The sequence below is a fragment of the Acartia tonsa genome, chromosome 9 (genome assembly GCF_053477335.1).
Source record: "Acartia tonsa isolate MP-2025a chromosome 9, ASM5347733v1, whole genome shotgun sequence".
Taxonomy (NCBI): Eukaryota; Metazoa; Arthropoda; class Copepoda; order Calanoida; family Acartiidae; genus Acartia; species Acartia tonsa.
The window spans coordinates 3,252,901-3,273,595 of record NC_137268.1 but is presented as its reverse complement, the minus strand read 5'-3'; the positions used below and the strand labels follow the sequence as shown (position 1 = coordinate 3,273,595).

The 20,695-nt window shown below is 32.0% G+C and overlaps 1 protein-coding gene across 2 annotated transcripts in view; it reads right to left on the bottom strand.

Annotated features, from left to right (window-relative positions):
• Positions 1-20,695, bottom strand: part of LOC145328022 (uncharacterized) — a 38,197-nt gene that overhangs the window by 2,580 nt on the left and 14,922 nt on the right. For both annotated transcript variants that reach the window (XM_080171569.1, XM_080171568.1), the window contains exons 10-14: positions 10,606-10,667; positions 9,880-9,941; positions 5,732-5,848; positions 5,361-5,444; positions 337-429 (exon numbers count right to left, since the gene is read on the bottom strand). In XM_080171569.1, coding sequence (XP_080027695.1) covers positions 337-429; positions 5,361-5,444; positions 5,732-5,848; positions 9,880-9,941; positions 10,606-10,667 — 418 coding nt within the window. The remainder of the gene's footprint in view (positions 1-336; positions 430-5,360; positions 5,445-5,731; positions 5,849-9,879; positions 9,942-10,605; positions 10,668-20,695) is intronic.

Here is a 20,695-nt window from a genome sequence, read left to right as displayed (position 1 = left end):
AGAAAAATAATATCAGGGAAATAAATGAAATTTAAAAACCAAAATTAAACCACATTTAAGCATAAAAATGAGTTTTTGTTTAAATGAGAAGATATTCCTATCCAGTTTTTTGTTTGTTTTGTCTAGCATCGTATTATATCTAGTTTTCTACGAATATAAAAATGTAGAATCAAAAAATTAAAACCATTTTTTAAAACTTTCGGCATCTCGAGGCTAAAAAAACTGGTTTTGATCTTATAACTGTACATTTTATATCCGCGAAAAGGTGTATAATATGATGCGAGAATGAACTATTCTTTCACAAGAATCCTTGGGGCTTGTCCAAATCTAAATAACCTGAAGGGCCTCAGTTTGAAGGATGGCCGTGTTCTGGACCTTGTCTAGCTTCAGGAGCAGCTCATTCTGATCCAACTGCTTCTGCGCCTCCAGCTGAAATTAATTAATTATAATCAGTTGTCCGCAGAGATATAAAAAAGGATGTAGAGTAAGGCAGAGTATGCCAATAATTCATCAAGTAAAGCAGATGATATCAATTTCATTAATTAAGGCAGAGTATGTCAATATTTTGACAAGTTAAGCAGAGTATGTCAATATTTTGACATGAAAAGCAAAGTATGCCAATATTTTATCAAGTAAAAAAAGCAAGCCAATTTTTTAAACAAGTTAATCAGAGTATGTCAATATTTTGGAAAGAAAAGCAGAGTAGGCCAATATTTCGACAAGTAAAGCAGAGTATACCAAAACAGGGTACACTCTGCTTAACTTAATCCCTGAAAAATTATAGGATTAATTGGGCTTTCCCTCAAAGTGCGGTGCCTTAACACTGCGGGGCAACTTTGTGACCTATTTAATCTAACCTAACTTAACCGAAGGTGAAACTCAAAAACACGAAAAATTACCCTTCGTCACCTTATTTTCAATTTAATTTGAATTAAAAGGGGGATTACTGTGGTAACTATAAACACTTTAAGGGAAACCACCTTATAAATTTCTAGGAAAAAAATCTGATTAGATGTTAATAGGAGAACTTTTTAAAGTATTACATTTTGTTGATGAACAATTTTTGTCGATCTTTTAACTTTTACAAAATGTTTCTAAACAATTTTAAATAAAGATTTTTGGAACCTTAAATCCAGAAAATTAATTAAAATCTAAATTAAAAATTTACTAGGTAGTTTAGAAACAAAGCAAGTGAGAAAAGTTTTTGATTAAGGAAAAAAACACTGTAAAAAAGATATAAAAACTTTTAATTGGCGATATTTTTAAGAAGTTTAAACCATATTTTAAAATGTCTTTGTTTACAAAAATGATTATAACGATCTAATCTTTAAATAAAAATATATATTTAGGGGTTAGATAAGAAGGACCACCAAAAACAGATGAAATCAAGAAACCTTGACAAACATTTTCCGAATAATTTTTGTTGTTGGTTTTTATAGTTTATTTTTGGATGTTTAGTTTAGAGTTTGTGTTCAGAATGATCAAAGAAGGATGACAACATTAAGAAAAGCGTAGCTAAATTTTTTTGACTAAAATAAAGATAAAAAATAACATTAGAATAGAAGGCGTAGGTTCACTAAGTGGGGACCCTAAGTTGACTTTCAATTAAATCTTTGAATATCAGCCAATAGCGTCGAAAATATTAACACAGCAAAGTCGCTACAAAAGAGCAATTTGCTTGAAGACAAAAAAGATCTCCACCACTGGAACCATGTAGTTTTCTGGGTTATATATATTTACTTATACATTTATTATCTGAACAATAACTAGTAAGTAATATATCTTAAAATTGCTTTAAATGTAGGATACTGGACGTTAAGAAATTGATTTATGCTTAAATGTATGATTGTAACTTTTTAGGATATATTTATAAAGTTGATGCATTTTCATCGATACAGAATTCAAGGTTTTAATTCGATTGAACGATTTTAACATGTTTATATTTGCCCGATGAGTTTATTTGTTGTGTATGTTCAAACGGACAAACCCTGAAGTTAGAAAACTCTAATTTCTAATGATTTTTGGATATTTTTACATTTTTAGGTCTTGATTATAGAGTTGTTTCGCTTATATTGTTGTACTTTGTTGTCCCAGGAATCAGTATACCAAAAATCAGATCAAACAGATAATTAGGTTGTAAAAAAATTTGTTGTAAAAAAGTAAAAAAAATCAACATGTTTAAAATAGACGTACGGACATTCTGGTAATGATTATAGAGTTAATACGTTTTCTAAATCGTACCAAACTACTACAGGAATCACCATGCAAAGTTTTAAATTGATATGACAATTCTAACATGCCTAAATTAACGGAAAAAGCGATCCGTCTCGGACGGACTGACCTTAATTTATATGTAGAAAAGCTTCACTTTCAATGAAGGAAAATTATTGAGGAGAGGATGAAAAAAAGGAATTATGATATATTTTGGAATGAAAAAAAGGTATGAGGCCTGACAAGCATATTAAGTTAGATATCAAATTGACCATACAATGTTGGTAAAAAAATCGTATAATAGTTATTTCTCGAATCGTATTAGAAACAGCTTTCCGCGGATATAGAAAATAAAATTATTAGATTAATACTAGTTTTTTTTGCCCCGAGATGCCAAAGGCACGGGCTAAAAAACTTGTTTTAATCTTATGATTGTACATTTCTATATTCGTAGAAAACTGGATGTTGAATATAGTTTTTTCGTATGGATGAGAACTGGTTCTAATCCACCGGGTATTAATCAGTTTCGAATGAATATGAGAAAATATTTGTTTCCTTATCAGTTTTTTTTTTAACTTGGTTTATTATTCTTGAAAGACTGACAGATAGAAGATAAAAAGATAGCCAGAAAGTCAGACGGCTTGAAAGACACATAGAAAGACAGTCACACTGAATGTTAGATAGAAAGACAGACAGAAAATTGTACTAAAATTGGCAGATAGAAAGACAGTTGGGAAGAAAGATAGCCAGAAAGATCGATAGTAAGATGCAAGAGAGACATCTAGAAAGCTAAACAGATAGAAAGACAGTTGGGTAGAAAGATAGCCAGAAAGATCGATAGTAAGATGCAAGAGAGACACCTGGAAAGGTATACAGATAGAAAGACAGACAAAGAACAGACAGGAACAATCCTTATAATAAAGTAACAGGGTGTCTGTTTGTTTGTACAGAAGGATCTCGCTAACCGCTGAACCGATCGGGCTCTCCTTAACAGGGTAGCTACTCAGAGGTCCCGGGAAGTTTTATAACTATTTTAGGGAGGGTACCACCTCCCTAGAAACCCCACCCCCCCATTTTTTTTCTTTTAAAATAGGAAATGAAAAATTTGGTTATCAAATTCGACTCTCCCCTCCTCAAGTGCCCCTAGAGGCGTTAGGTGGCGTAGCCGCTAGTCACAAATATACGGATAATACAAAGACAATCATTTAGAACACCATACATATATACACATAGAAAAACAAACTGCCTATTATCTTTTAAAACAAACATTTGCAGTAATGTTTGAACAGCTGATAGGGACAGAACTAAATTTGTTTCTATCCCTCAGAGAATTTACAACCAAAATTGAGTTATCTTCTAAGGTGTTCTTTCAAACTCGTTGATTAATAATGATGTTCATTTACAAGTTTAAAAAAAACGGGTATAGTCCCTTTCTTAACAACGCCCCCTAAGGGGTGATTCGTCGTATTTTTAAAAAGGCTTTTAATAGGTTATTTTATGTTAGGTTAGGTTATATTGGGTTAGATGATTGCCACGCATGGTTAGGCAATTGACCCCTCAGGGTTAGAGCCCCCCGCAGGGGCTTGAAATAGGAGAAAAGCTACTGTTAAAATAAGGAAAATCGTCCCTTAAAGGGGCGTTGTCACGAAAGGGACTATACCTTTAAAAAAAAACTATTAAACCACCAATTTTTGCTGGCATCTTTGAACAAATAGATATATTTAAGTTCTAGCACTTAATACTGATAAAATTAATGTTTAATCCCTCACCCCCTGCACCAAAAAATATTATCATCGAAAACATTATTATTACTTGGATCTTACACCAGATTTTCATTAGAAACTCGTAGCTGGCTAAATAATGAAACCAGTATCCACCCCTTTTACCCCATCCCCACGAAATAAACAATAAATGATGTCAATGTTAGTAACCTAAATTGACGACAATTTTTCCCCAGTCATAATATCAAGGAATATTAAATATCCCTTATTTTTTTGCTATTTTTAAATGTATTATTTGGTAAATTGTATAAATTACTAAAAGATATTATATATCTTCTTCTTTATAAAAGTGAAATCTCTTTGTCCCTTCTATTTCAACAAATTATACATACAAATCTTTATACTGATTTAAGAGTGATTTATAATTTAAATGAATCAGAAGATTTTTTTATATCAATATTGCAATTTAAAAAAAAGTGTTTAAAATGAACTATCAAGATAATCATTCTTTTTTTCTATTCTTCTAGATCTTAAACAATTAAAAGAAAATAACAAAACTTACTTAAAATTGTAAACCTGTAAAAAAAGATACTTAAAAAATAATTGAATAATCAGTATGGCTCCGAATTAAATTTATTTTAGCTTTATTAAAACTGGTTCTTAACCATACTGAAAAAATGAAAAAATAACTATTATTATATTTATAGCCTCTATTACTATACATATTTCCAGTAAGACTTCGAAGCCGATTTGTATACGCTGGATTAGAACCGGTTTGTAATGAAAAAATCATGTATAGCATCATATATAAGGGGAAATTTTCCATAAATACAAATAAAATCATAAAATTGATATCAGTTTTATTAACCCAGCTAACGTGGATAACAAAACTGATTTTAATCTTAAAATTTTTATTTTAATATCCGTGGAAAGCTGCCTACGGTGTGATAAATTACTAATATTGTAATTAATTTATATTTATTACAGGTAAAAATTGAATGTAACTAAATCAAAAGTATAATAATAGATGTACCCTTATAGATGTATAACCCAGACAACTACCTAGTCAAAATGCAGTGCTGGAGACCTTTTTCATCTGCTAGCAAATTGCTTTCTGCTCTTTTGTAGCGGCTTGGCTGTGTTAATATTTCCGACGCTATTGAAAGTCGACACAGGTTACCCATCCCATGGGTTGAGTTACATATAGCTCGTGTCCCCTCTATTTCTTTTACTTCAATTAAACGTAGGGTTGGGCCAGCTATCTGGTTTGGCAGGATATCCAGCTATTTCCAATATCCGGCAGGCTACCGGATATTGAAACTATCCAGATACCGGATATCTGGCTGATTTATAATGCCGGATATCCGGTAATTTGCTGGATATCGGGCCATTTTCAATATCCTGCCCAACCCTAATAAAAAGTCTGACCTCTTGTATTTTATGCTTTATTTCTTGCTTCCACTTTGCTTCTATCTGGTTCTTGATAGATTCAAACGCCAATGTAGGCACAATCTAACAAACAGAAAATGATCAATATGGGTAGAAAATTGTATAGGTTAATTTTCTATTCTTTTCTCGTATTCATTCGAATCCGTTTATAATACGATGCGAGAAATAACTGTTAAAGTGATTTTCTATGCTTCTTAATTAAATGAAATTTAGATAAATTTAAGAACAGATCGAAGGCTTCCAATATGAAAATACAATCAAAAAAACGCAGAGCAATTTCTCTAGTATCTTGTTTTAGGGAGTGTTGACCCCCCCCCCCCCCAAGCTACTGGATAGCTTGATATTTTTACCTTAGCGTCGTTCTGCATTTCAATGCATCCATTGCTTGTCTCATTGTAACCAAAATTTTGATCCTCCTTATTTAGTTCTTTATGGTCAGATGTCTCATTACATGTACTTGGCTGTCCCTAGATACATAGATAGATGATATACAAGAAAACTAGATAGATAGATAGATAGATAGCTTGCAACATATATTGACTAATAATATATAAATGTTAATTACAATCACAAGATAGATAGATAGTTTGTAACAAATAGATAAATGAAAAGGTCTGACAGATTTTTAGTTCTTTATGGTCAGATGTCTCATTACAAGTACTGGGCTGTCCCTAAATACATAGGTAGATGATATACAAGAAAACTAGATAGATAGATAGATAGCGGTCACTACAAGTATTTAAATGTATCTAAATAGATAGATAGATATGTAATAAATATACATGTAGATAGATAGTTTAAGTTTTTTTATTGTCCCCAAATAGGATGTTTAGATTAGGGTTTGGCCGGATACCGGATATCCGGCTGATTTTTAATGCCAGATATCCGATATTCGGCAGGATATCTGGCCAACGCCGGATATTCTGCAAATTACCAGATATCCGGCCGTATCCAGATAGTTTCAATGTCCGGTATCTGGGCGGATATTGAAAATGGCCGGATATCTGGCCAAACCGGATATCAGGCCAACCGGATATCCGGCCCAAAACTAATTTAGATTTATAAGATCACAAACAGACATTGGTAGATTTATATATAAACAGATAAACAAAAATAATTATCTGCTTTATCTTTGTGTTTATTCATTATAAACCGATCGACAGACCTTTATAGATGGATTGGACAAACATTAATAGATAGTCAAATATTGATAGATAGATACCCACTGTGGGCTAGAATTGAATCAAGACAAAAGTAAGTGCCGAGCCCTGGGACCTATGTATGGTGAAAATAGACATAAAACCATGATGATTCCAGGTAAAACCAAAATATTTCAGCGGGGTCTTTTTGTTTTATTTCAATTTTAAGTTCTGAAAAAAAATTGAAAAAAATATGAAAATCTTTAATAAAAAACAAACAAAAACTGTTTTTCAAAATTTTTTTTCACTAAAAGATACAAATAACTTATATACATACTATAAGCTTTAAAAAAATCAAAATTTTCAAATTTAGGACTGCCTTTCCAAGGTTAGAAGAAAAATCCTAACAACGAATTCTAACATATTTCTGATCAACATAGCAATAAAACGTCTTTTGCTAAATCTTTAACATCAAAATTAAATAGCACTTACTAAAGACTTTTTTTCATTTAAACTTATACTTTTTACATTATTTAACTTTTAAGATTGTGTTTTTTTAAAAGAAAGGTTGCGTGATTTTTTCTCTCATAATTAATTTATCTTAATATGCTGCATTATAAGTGACTGACATTGTAGGCTGTGATGGCTTAGAAAACTCAATACCAGTTTTGTTAGCCCAGGCCATCGGCCCCTCGGGGCCTACAAAACTAGTTTTAATCTTTTTATTTTTATTTTACTATCTGCTAAAAGCTGTCTATAATCCCATACAATAAATAACTATTAAACATACCAATTAAAGTGAAACAGGGATCTTAAGGGACAAGACAAAGGATGATAAATTGATTACTCCTTCTGTAGATTAATATTATTGGTTAAAAAGTTTGGACTTTGCATGTTTGAACCATCAAATCATTAATCAATTCATAAATTATCAATAAAACATACCAAGACTAATAGTATAAACCAAACAATCAAGATGAAAAATAAAGTTCCCAAAGTTTTTGAACCAATGAATGAGAAACTTTGGGTACCAGCAAATTTTACATTCCAATGTCCCCTTGATCCATATTAAATCTACCATTTCATAAATTGAAGAATTTATTTATCAGTATAATTTAATTGTAAACAACAAAACAACAGGGAAGAAGGGGACATAAGAACTGTAAAGATTCTTAGAAATAGGAAAAGTTTTCTTTTGTGTGGACACTGCTAGTTTGAACCATCCAATTAAGATTTAATAAAAGACCAGTTAACTAATTAGATAACGTGTCTATAAAAACTTTTGGTACCAGTATAATTTATAGTCACATGCCATAATTGGCGAGGGTGAGGTAATAAAGAGTAGCTCACTTGTGACAGCGGGTCAAGGTATAATATACTTGAGCGTGGAGCTTAATAGCCCTAGTGGCTAAACAAAAGTGTCTCATCCTTCTTCATTACTACTTAGGTCCAAACACTAAGAAACAATGGCTACACAAACAAATAAACAGTCACATTTTTCCTCCCATCTTGCCGATTTGCATGTATTTATCATGTATAAAATCAATTATTTATCATACATTGGGAGGTAGAGGGCTTTGGACTGTTTATAACACTAGTCTAAAAAGCTCTATAATAATAATTTACTATTCGTTGGCTTATATTTTAGTAAGAATATTTTGTTTTGTTTATTCTAGGTTTTTTTAAAATGAAACTTATATGGAATGTGTCCCAGAAATAGAGAGGACAATTGACTGTTTAATACACTAGTCTCCAAACTTTATAAAGACATTTCTTATTCTTTGACTTAACAACTATGGGTACTTTTGAATAGTTTTGTTTTTGTCTGTTTTCAGGGGAAATTTAATTTGTATAGCAGCTATTCAAGACAGACGGCTGCATTTTTTGTGAAGATTCCCTAAACAATTTACTTTGTATATCAGTCAAGGTCTATAAATATTAAAATTATAAAATACGCAAGAAAGGTTTCAGGATTTAAAGAAATTCTTTTTAAAACTGCTTGTCCATATTCCCATCTCATCCATGTTATTGATGTTGTCATCCTTGTTTCTTTCTTTCAGGGATCTTAAGGGATAAGACAAAGGACAATAAAGTGATACGTGTAGATTTCCACAAATAATGACAGGAAACTAACCATTTCTTATGTAAAATTATTGTTTGATTATATGTTTGTAAAATATTAGTTTGATTGAAACCATTCCATCAATTTTAGTAAAAGTACACAATTTTTTTGAGCTAACGTGGGTACTGGTGTGATTTACATCCCAATGTCCCCTCCCTCTTATAATTAACAAAATAAATTTTAAAACGGCATTCTGCTTTTCAAAACAGGATATTTAAATAATTTGTATGATAGAACAAAAGATCCTAAAACTCTAGACAAAAAGTAACAGGATGTCTTTCTGTCTATATATAAGTGTATGTTTAATGAAGGAGGGAGGGAGTGAACTGGACATAGAATTGTAAATCATATCCAAAGTTTTATAAACACATTTTCTCATTCTTTTGATAATTTATGAATTGATTAATGATTTGATGGTTCAAACATGCAAAGTCCAAACTTTTTAACCAATAATATTAATCTACAGAAGGAGTAATCAATTTATCATCCTTTGTCTTATCCCTTAAGATCCCTGTTTCACTTTAATTTGTATGTTTAATAGTTATTTATTGTATGGGATTATAGACAGCTTTTAGCAGATAGTAAAATAAAAATAAAAAGATTAAAACTAGTTTTGTAGGCCCCGAGGGGCCGATGGCCTGGGCTAACAAAACTGGTATTGAGTTTTCTAAGCCATCACAGCCTACAATGTCAGTCACTTATAATGCAGCATATTAAGATAAATTAATTATGAGAGAAAAAATCACGCAACCTTTCTTTAAAAAAAACACAATCTTAAAAGTTAAATAATGTAAAAAGTATAAGTTTAAATGAAAAAAAGTCTTTAGTAAGTGCTATTTAATTTTGATGTTAAAGATTTAGCAAAAGACGTTTTATTGCTATGTTGATCAGAAATATGTTAGAATTCGTTGTTAGGATTTTTCTTCTAACCTTGGAAAGGCAGTCCTAAATTTGAAAATTTTGATTTTTTTAAAGCTTATAGTATGTATATAAGTTGTTAGTATCTTTTAGTGAAAAAAAATTTAAAAAAACAGTTTTTGTTTGTTTTTTATTAAAGATTTTCATATTTTTTTCAATTTTTTTTCAGAACTTAAAATTGAAATAAAACAAAAAGACCCCGCTGAAATATTTTAGTTTTACCTGGAATCATCATGGTTTTATGTCTATTTTCACCATACATTGGTCCCATGGCTCGGCACTTACTTTTGTCTTGATTCAATTCTAGCCCACAGTGTACCTGTTTGGTTATCGGCTGGACTTGGGCAATACTTTGCTTTCTTTGTTTTAGTGTGTCCATCACTAAAATATAATCCTTATAATAAAGTAACAGGATGTATGTTTGTCTGTCTGTATGTGTGTCTGTACCAAACGATCTCGGTAACCGCTGAACCGATCGGGTTCTCCTTAACAGGGTAGCTTTGCATAGGTCCCGGGAAGGTTTAAACTATTTTGGGGGAGGGTACAACCACCCTCCCCAGAGAGATCGACAAATGTATAAAAAAATAAAAAAACGCCGTCCTGCGGACATTTATGCAATTAGCTAAAAACATAACTAACACGATTGAACGGAAAAAATATTTTTGGTAAATAGCTGTTTTTTTTTAAAAAATAGATTGAAAGAAACAATTTTACGTGTCCCTTGAGGCCTCTAGGGGCATAGCCGCTAGTTTACATATATAGTTCCTGCAACTTTTAGTAATTCTTCATTTTTAATCAGCAATACTTATCATAATTAAGGTCTGTACGTCAGTACAAAAAGCCCTCATCATTGATTTAAGCATGTTAGAATTTTCTATCGATTTCAAACTTGGCATGATTTAGTTGGCTACGATTTAGAAAGCGTTGCAACTCTATAATCATTAACAGAAGCTCGTAGGTTCATTTAAAACATATTTTGAACTTTAAAAACTTTTCTAAGTGATTCTTATGACAACAAGGTACAATGTTATAAAAGTAAACCTACCCAATGTTTTCTTAGTTAGCTTAGCCCAATCCTCAGCTTCTTTGCGCGCGTTTATGTTTAACCTAAAAACAAAACAAATATATATAAAAAGTCTCTAGATTACCATTGCATTACCATTACCTCATAAGGGCGGAATTCTACTTCGATTTAAGTGATCATCTAGAGAATCCAAAGCATCATCAACGTGTAATTGGATGCGATACTCTAACACCCTAGGTTAAGCAACATCCATCAGACAACCGACCCTTTGATAGTACGACCTTTGTCTGAGAAGTCCTAACTGTGCATGGTAGTGAGTTGCGCCTTTTTATGGGCCAAGGCATTCCCCCTACTCTTACTGTTTATGTCGCATACCAGACATAGCAGCAGTAGGAACCATTTTTAACGTCTAAGTTATGACATGGTGTCGGCCGAGATTCGATCCTCTCGGCGACGAGCGGATGCGCTACGTGTTGAGCCACGATTGCAGGTAAAGTCTAGATGATCAATCCATTAAATGTACCAATAGGAACACAGTGAAATAAAAATGCGACCACGTTATTGGTCAGAACATGTACAAAGTTTGGTAAGAAAGCAGATTTTTTTTTCATTTACGCATATACAGGTATAAAAAAATCTTTGAAGAAATCTTTGCTTTGGGAAATTAAACTGTCAAAAATTTGGTCGCATGCAGTGTAATGGAATTGAATCGTATGTGATTGAAATTCCTTTTAAGTTGGAGAATTTATTGTAAACGATTGATCATTAAGTGTAATAATTTACAAAACAAAATCTATTTAATTATATAACTATACATCCATCTATATATCCATCCATCAGTAAGTCCATCCATCTATCTATCTATCTCAAAGTTAGAAAATGATTTGTTTGTTGGAACAAGAATAGGCCACAAACTTTAATTTTCAAGAATTAAAAGTATTTTCACAATGAATCAAATTTGATAACATTTTCAGTGTTTTTTTTGTGATGTTAATTTTTTTTCTTCTACCAATTTAACCTTTTTTATGGCCATTTAAAGCCAGAAGAGCTGTATCAGGTATATGATACTTCTGGTGCCATGAATACCATTAAACATCCATTTTGAGTGCATTTGTTTTTGGTTTATAAAATGTTTTACAAATTGTGCTTTATCAATTTCAAGCATCTTGAAAAATGTACACCTGTTTGGGGACACCAGGATCATTGTATCCCTAAATTTTTTTCTTCCAGAAATGGTTACTTTTATTTGTGTCATTTGAAAAGTCAATTTTTTAACTGTACCTTTCTTACAACTAATTTAGAGCTTTTAACTTAAAGGGGAGTAGGATGACTATATAGCTACCCAAAACCAACAAATAAAATTCAGGATTGCTTAAAAACATAGAACTAAATTGTTTATAATGAGTGAACTCTTTAGGTTGACTTTGGCAGTGTCTGAATAGTTGACAATTAAACTCTACCAAGGTTGTCTTATTACAATAGATGTACTAGATATAGAGTGTCTGAATAGTTGACAATTAAACTCTACCAAGGTTGTCTTAATACAATAGATATACTAGATGTAGAGTGTCTGAATAGTTGACAATTAAACTCTACCAAGGTTGTCTTAATACAATAGATATACTAGATATAGAGTGTCTGAATAGTTGACAATTAAACTCTACCAAGGTTGTCTTAATACAATAGATGTACTAGATATAGAGTGTCTGAATAGTTGACAATTAAACTCTACCAAGGTTGTCTTAATACAATAGATATACTAGATATAGAGTGTCTGAATAGTTGACAATTAAACTCTACCAAGGTTGTCTTAATACAATAGATATACTAGATATAGAGTGTCTGAATAGTTGACAATTAAACTCTACCAAGGTTGTCTTAATACAATAGATGTACTAGATATAGAGTGTCTGAATAGTTGACAATTAAACTCTACCAAGGTTGTCTTAATACATTAGATGTACTAGATATAGAGTGTCTGAATAGTTGACAATTAAACTCTGCCAAGGTTGTCTTAATACAATAGATGTACTAGATATAGAGTGTCTGAATAGTTGACAATTAAACTCTACCAAGGTTGTCTTAATACAATAGATGTACTAGATAGAGAGTGTCTGAATAGTTGACAATTAAACACTACCAAGGTTGTCTTAATACAATAGATGTACTAGATATAGAGTGTCTGAATAGTTGACAATTAAACTCTACCAAGGTTGTCTTAATACAATAGATATACTAGATATAGAGTGTCTGAATAGTTGACAATTAAACTCTACTAAGGTTGTCTTAATACAATAGATATACAAGATATAGAGTGTCTGAATAGTTGACAATTAAACTCTACCAAGGTTGTCCTAATACAATAGATATACTAGATGTAAAGTGTCTGAATAGTTGACAATTAAACTCTACCAAGGTTGTCTTAATACAATAGATATACTAGATGTAGAGTGTCTGAATAGTTGACAATTAAACTCTACCAAGGTTGTCTTAATACAATGGATGTACTAGATGTAGAGAGATCCGTTAGATCCCAAAAAATTCAATTATAATGAAATTTAGATCTATAATACTGTTATGAGAATTAAACTAAAGGGTGAGCAAAAAAAATGCGTACCTTTTAAAAATTGAAATTGCGCGGCTTGTGTTAATTGTAGAAAAATGTTACGCATACCGTTAGAACCACTAAGAGTCTATTTTTTTGAAATATAAGAACGATTCCTGTGCTCACCCTTTAATTTTAACTATAAGAAGGGTATATGTCTCCCTGTCGGTACCAAAACTTCTTGCTGATATAGGTAAATTTCTTTAAGAAGATTTTTTTTTGGAGGGGGGGGGGGAGGGTGGTTGTAATTTTTTGGAAAAATTCTTCAAACATCTTTACTACTAAAAACAATTAGTTAATTATACTGAATAAGTGCAGATAAAAAAAAATATAATATAGGTGATTTTCCCTCTAATCCTTTAAGTCTAAATCTATACTGTAATTTGTCAAAACAGGCCAAACTGTTTTTAACTTAATTAATACTTTTGAAATAAGTTATATAAATGAAAAATAATGATAATTGGTTGTTGGGGCAAACCGCATGAAAATAAGCAACGGATTTACCCCCAGGTGTATATTACGATTAAATTGTCAAACATAAACTTTAATAAATCATATCAATTTGGTATCAACTAAAGAATACTTTTTTACTGCTTCGCGCCAGAACAGCGTACCAAAGTGGCACCAAAAAATGACGTCATACAATAAAGTTGACCAATGAGAGGCCAATATACACAGTAATTGACCAATAACTAAATTTTTACTGGCCTATCATTGGTTATTTTATCGTATGACGTCATTTTTTTGGTGCAACTTTACGCACAAGATAAATTACTTATACTTCAAAAAGCTTGAAACGAAATAATTTTAAAAAGTTGAAAAATGTTAGACTCTGTATTTGTACAGTCAAAATTCTGATATTAAAACTTAAACTGGTCAAATTAAAACCAACATCATCTTTAAAAAACACACTGAAGGCTTACTACAGTCTAATTTGAAAAATGGATGTAAAAATATATGTGGGTTGGGTGGGTGAGTTAAAATTTTTGCACAACATCATTTTCTGATCATTATTGTTCGGTCATACTATTCATTATTACCCGCAGTCTAAATGCAGAAAATCCAGGATGGGGGGAGAAATTCTCTGTAAAATTACACTGGCCCCCAAAGTATTACAATAAACTTTTTCTCCTTCATTAGCTTAGAAACTTTGGGTACCTTTCATTAAACCTTGGTTAAACCTTTTCAATCAATAATTTTAATCTACGAAAGGGTAATTTTAGTTATCATCATTTGGGATGTACATCAATTTATTGTCTTATCCCTTTAGCTCCCTGAATGAATGCTGCGATGAATAATAACAACTTTTCCTTAATTAAACCTGACTGTCTCAATTTATTGAATAAAATAACAGGGATCATGTCTATTTTGTTGTTGTAGTACTTTCAAGCACATTTTCTCAAGAAAACACAATATAAAATATAATGGTATAACAAAACTAACTTTAACAGCATTCAAGTAAGTCAATATTAGTTTTTATATAGAAATACAGCTGAACAAGCGGATTAGCAAGCATAATTTTAGATATAACTTTGGATACAAAATTCAATTGATGACATGAATGACTGTTGCTTAAAATTGTACAGGGAACAATTGATAAATTGAGAGATAAAATGTTATGTTTAGTGACAACTATTGACAAGCTGAATCTACAAGAATTTTTAGTGAAACAAAACCGAAAACTTTTGTGTCAAGCATTAAAAACCAAAAACAATAAGTTAAAACACATAATATCTCTCTCAGAAACTACAGATATGAGCCAACAAAACGTGGACAACACTAGAGTGGGGACCAACAATGTTAGAGTGACAAAAAAGAAGAATAGACCAGGGGCGAGACAAAGAAAGTATAAATCAACAATACTTAATACAGAAAAAAACACCAGTCAACATTGTGTTTAATTACTCCAGCATTGATTTAAGTGATGCAGCTATTCGAGCTCTGAACAAAGGTCTAAATTTTTGTATCAAACCTTCAAATATAGATATGACAGAAATTTTATCAGATCATTTAAAATTCAGCCGACGAATGCAATGGGCAGAACAATTCTACACTGATAATGTTGAACCTGAGGACAGTAATTTTATTCCATCAATATTTAAACAGGAGAAAACAAATTTTCCAAATCGTGGTAATGTAGCTAAACCACTACAAACTTTCCTTAATACTGTAGAATCTAATTTACAAAACAGAACTCTGTGGAACAAAAAACACCTCAATCCAAAAATTAGAAATCTACCAGAGGACGAGTTTGAGGCCCTCCAGAACCTAGTCAAGCTGCAGAAAGAACGCCAGATCATAGTTAAGCCTGCGGACAAGGGCAGTGGTATAGTTGTGGTTAACTATGATGATTATGTAAACAGCTGCAATCAACACCTTCTTTCTTCTCAACAGCAACCAACTGGGCCACCGCTACCTTACTACAAACCATCATCTGAAAAGGATTTGGATACAATGAAACACCAAATTGTTTCTGTATTAAAAGATGGGCTAAACAACAAATGGATAACAAAATCCGAATTTAATGCCATGAATTCTAGTGACAAAGGCCCAGGCAGGTTCTACCAGATTTTTAAGGTTCATAAGGAACATGAACCTGGCACAATCCCCCCAGGCCGTCCTATTGTTTCTGGTAATGGATCAATTACTGAAAACATATCAAGATTCGTTGATTTTCATGCAAAAAAAGTCATTCATCAAATTCCTGCCTTTATTGAAGATACTCCAGATTTCCTCAGAACACTGAAAGATTTCAATGACTCTGGAAACATTGAAGACACGGACATTCTGGTGACCATGGATGTCTCTGCATTGTATACAAATATTCGCCATGATGATGGAATATCTTGTATGAAATCTGCTCTAGAAAACAGACCAGACAAAACTGTACCAACACTCTTTCTAATTCAACTTCTGCAACTAGTCCTCACATGTAATATATTTGAATTTGACAAATCTCTGTTCCTGCAAGCTTGTGGCACAGCCATGGGCACGGCTTGTGCTCCAAACTATGCAACAATAATGATGCATAGTATAGATGTCAAGATAAAAAATCTAGCAAGGCAAGTGGCAGCTGGCAGAAATCCCCTAATTTTGCTGAAAAGATTCTTGGATGACCTGTTTATGATCTGGAGAGGCAGTGTGGAGAATCTACAAATGTTTTTAGAATTGGTCAATACACTCCACCCCACAATTAAATTTTCAAGTTCGTTCACCTGTCCTTTCCCTTGTACTTATCCTGCTGGATTTGAACATGACTGCTTCTGCCACTCAAGCCGATCCATACCTTTCCTGGACACATTAGTTACCATCAAAAACAAAACCTTGGTCACAGATATCTATAAAAAAACCTACAGACCGTTGCCAGTACCTGTTGCCAACATCAGCACATCCTGCACACATTACCAAAAATATTCCCTTCAGCTTATGTTACAGACTAGTAAGAATATGTTCTGAAAAAAACACACTAATCCAACGACTAGATGAACTTAAACAACTGCTTCTTTCTAGAAATTACAACCTACAGATAATCAATGGTGCTATTGCCAAGGCTCTAAATATTGATAGAAATGCGGCCCTGGAAAAGAAAATTAAAGTATCAACCAAGAGAATACCATTTGTTATTACTTTCCATCCAGCTCTACCTTCAATCATCACAATCCTAAAACAAGGTTGGAAAATAATGGTAAAGGATGAGAGACTGAAAAAGATGATTCCAGAACCACCTTTAGTTGCATATCGTCTGCCTAAACACAGCTCTCTCCAGGAAATATTGGTGAAATCAAAGCTACCTGAACGTGAAAAAAGAAGGTACCTAACTGTGTTCTTCCTGCCCTCATGTTTGTGAAGCCAAAGTTGTCTACAGCTCAGCAAATAATTTTAAGGTACCTATTTCTACACCAGGCAGCTGCTCTACAAAAAATCTCGTTTATGTTATAACATGTGATAGGAGAGAATGCAAATACACGCAGTATGTAGGAGAAACGGGGAAACAGCTTAAAGAAAGATTCAAACAACATTTAGATTGTGTCAGATCTCAAAATGAAAACTTGAATAAAACTGCAGTTGGGGAACATTTTAATCTTCCTGGACACAGTGTTGCCAACATGAAAGTATCTATTATAGAAAATTGCAGGCAGGAGTCAGCCATGTACAGAAAATGTCAAGAATCCTTCTTCATCAATAAATTTGAAACAAAGCACCTGGGGCTGAACAGAAAAATTTAAAATTATTGTTATTGTTATATATTTTTGTCAATGAAAGTAAATTTTGCTAATACATGTTGTTTTTTCTTGTAACATAATTTATACCTATTTGACTTGCAAATTGCAATATTTTTTAAAAAATGCTAACCCAACCAAAATTTTGAATATTTTCTTCCTTGTTGTTGTATAAATTCTTACCACTGTTGAAAAGTTTGACCACCAATTTTTATCTGCTAACCCTTCCCCCCCCCCCCTCCATTACAATAAATAATTCAGTTGTACATAAACTTTCAAACAATTAGGTACACCATATTTCAAAGTAAAAAAATTTGGATTTTATTTTGTTTTAAAAAATTCTATTTTTCAAATTACTTAATATTTTTAACTTGTTTTTTGTTAAACTTATATTAATTTTAACTAGTATGAAGCTTGTTGTTTTCTTAGGAATTTTTGCAAATATGGTTGTTATTTTATAGAATTGAGAAGGCTTGAATAAAGCGAAATATATTTTCTACAAAGAAGTGTGTTCTTCCATGTGTAGTTGGCTCTAGCCGCGCGTTTTTTGAGATATAACTTTAATAGCAGTGTTCTGTTTGAATTATGTTATGGTGTTATATACTATTTGAAAGGTTACGCGGCATGCGCGCATCAATGAGAGTTAATCTTTATTAGGTTAGTTGGACCTAACCTAACCTAACCTAACATAACATAACCTAAAATAACCTAAGATAACCTAATAAAGCTTAAATTTAAAATTTTTCATTGATGCGCACATGCCGCGTAACACCATTACATAATTCTAACAGAACAGCAGCTGAAAATATACATTTCATTGTACAAAAAATTGATTACAACATAGAATGAGTGACGGACAAAGTAAGTTAGGGAAAAGACTATAGGCTTCACAGTAAATTTTTTACCAAAATTGGGATCCATATTTATCAGCAGCCGAGGATTTCTGAAAACTCTTAAACGGATGTATGGACAGACAAAATTTAAAAGAGTAGCTTCGCTACTACTAAATCTGATCCGTCCAGACGTTTCATGACATTGGCCCACCAAATTTATTTGTGGAATAATAAATTTCAAACTTATTTTTCTCCTTAACCTTACAACAACTTTGTCTGCCAGGCTCAGAGAGTTTGGGGGATAAGACAATGGATGATAAATTGATGCATAGCATCCCCAAGGTTAATAAACCTTCTGGAATTAAGAATTGTTGGTTGAAAAGTTTAGACACTACAACTATGAAATCAACCAATCAAAATACAATAAAAGCATCCTAAATTTTAGAACCAACGTTGCTTTCAAACTTTGGGTACCAGTATAATTTATAGTCAAATGTCCCCTTACTCCCTGGATTTCATTCAATTTTAAAGCTTTTTTTTCTCTTCTGAGGAATACATTAAGTTATTATTATTAACTCTTATATTTAACATTTTCTAAATATAAAAGTATTTGGATGTCTGGCTTACTGGTATGTAGCAAAGTATCTCTCTCACAGTGGAGTTCTCAGTTCCAGTGAAGGTCCAGGGAAGGTTTATAACTATTTTGGGGGAGAGTACCCAGAAATTCCCCAAAAAACCTCTTGAAAAATCAACACCTTTGATTATAAAAAAATTAAATTGAAAGTAGAAATCTTTCACTCCACTCCCGGCCCCCTTCTCTCAAATGCTCCTTAAGTCGTATAGGGGTGAAGCTTCTAATATTAATATTATGATATTTTTTTTTGGAAAAAAGAAATGTAAAAGTTTTTAGAAGCTTTGCTACTCATGGGGAAAATTTGTTCCTGGTTGTTTATTTATACTATAATTAATTATAAGCATAGTTACTAATTTGGTCAACTGAATTTGAGTTCTCCAATGGAAACAAAAGAATAACGCGCCGGAGCTGAAAACAATGCGCACATGCCGCGCTGATCACTCACCAGAGTGAAGAAAGTTAGTCGTCTTTATTGTATTGGGATAAGGAATGAACGTCCTATGGGATTTCACACAGAGCACGACAAAAGAAACTCAAGGAGAGCCTTGAAAGCGATACAATCGTATTATTTTAAAGCTTTGCTACTCATGGGAAAAATATGTTCTTGGTTATTTATACTATAATTAATTATAAGCATATTAGGGGATAGTTACTAATTTGGTCAACTCAATTTGAGTTGCCGATTGTGTACACAGTTTCCTCATCCTATCTTAAAATTTACTACTAAATATTGAGATAGGATGAGTAAACACCAAGGAAAATGTGTACACAATCGGCAACTCAAATTCAACTGACCGTATTAAGGGATAGTTACTAATTTGATGTGCTGAATTTTAATTTCCAAATGTGTACGCTCTTTCCGCGGTGTTTCCTCATCCTATCTTAATATTTACTACTAGCTAAAAAAAGCTTCAAACTTCAAAACTTTCAAAATTTTGAACGTATAAACGATTTATACATTCAAAACTTTAATTTTCAAATTTTTTTTTTGGAAAATTGAAGCTTTTTAGCTAGTAGTAAATATCGAGATAGGATGAGGAAACACCGGAGAAACTGCGTACACATTTGGAAATTAAAATTCAGCACATCACTAATTTCTAACATGTTGGTACAATAATACCAAATAATATATTTCTTAAGTAGCGCAGCTACTTTGTAATATGTGTATGACCGTCCTCATGCTGCAATGTGAGTGTGAGCGATAAGATATAATTAGTAATGTTTTCTGGTATTCAAATGTCTAAAGCACTGTAAGCATATTCATTGTTATTGACATAATTGTCCTTGTTTAAGAACAAAATCAGACGATAGAACAAACAAGCATTAACACTTGGAGAGTGTCAAAACTTAATAAGCAGAATATTAATTCAAAAGTATAAATAAAATTGTTTTAAATAAACTTGTTGCAAAATTGCGTAAATACAGGATTCTAAAGATCATACTTATATTTTTAGGACTTTTGAACATTTTAGAGAACTTGTCTAAAATATTATACTTTATTGTCCAAGGAATTATTCCTTTAAAAATCAGATGAATAGGGAATGTTTTAATTGGACTTTCTGGATTATAATTTAAATAGTTTGTAAGGAAATGCTACGCTTTCTAAGTCGTACGCAATCATTTTTTCATTCAAAGTTTGAAATCGATAGGATACTCTAACATAACTAAACTAACGAAAAGAGCTAATTGTTACACACAGACTAACATACAGACCATAATTATTGAAAAGCTTTACTTATCAAAAGCTAGTGTTGAATATAATCATAATTGCTTATAATATTTGTTGTTTTTTAGAAACTTCCTTAATTTTTCTTAATAT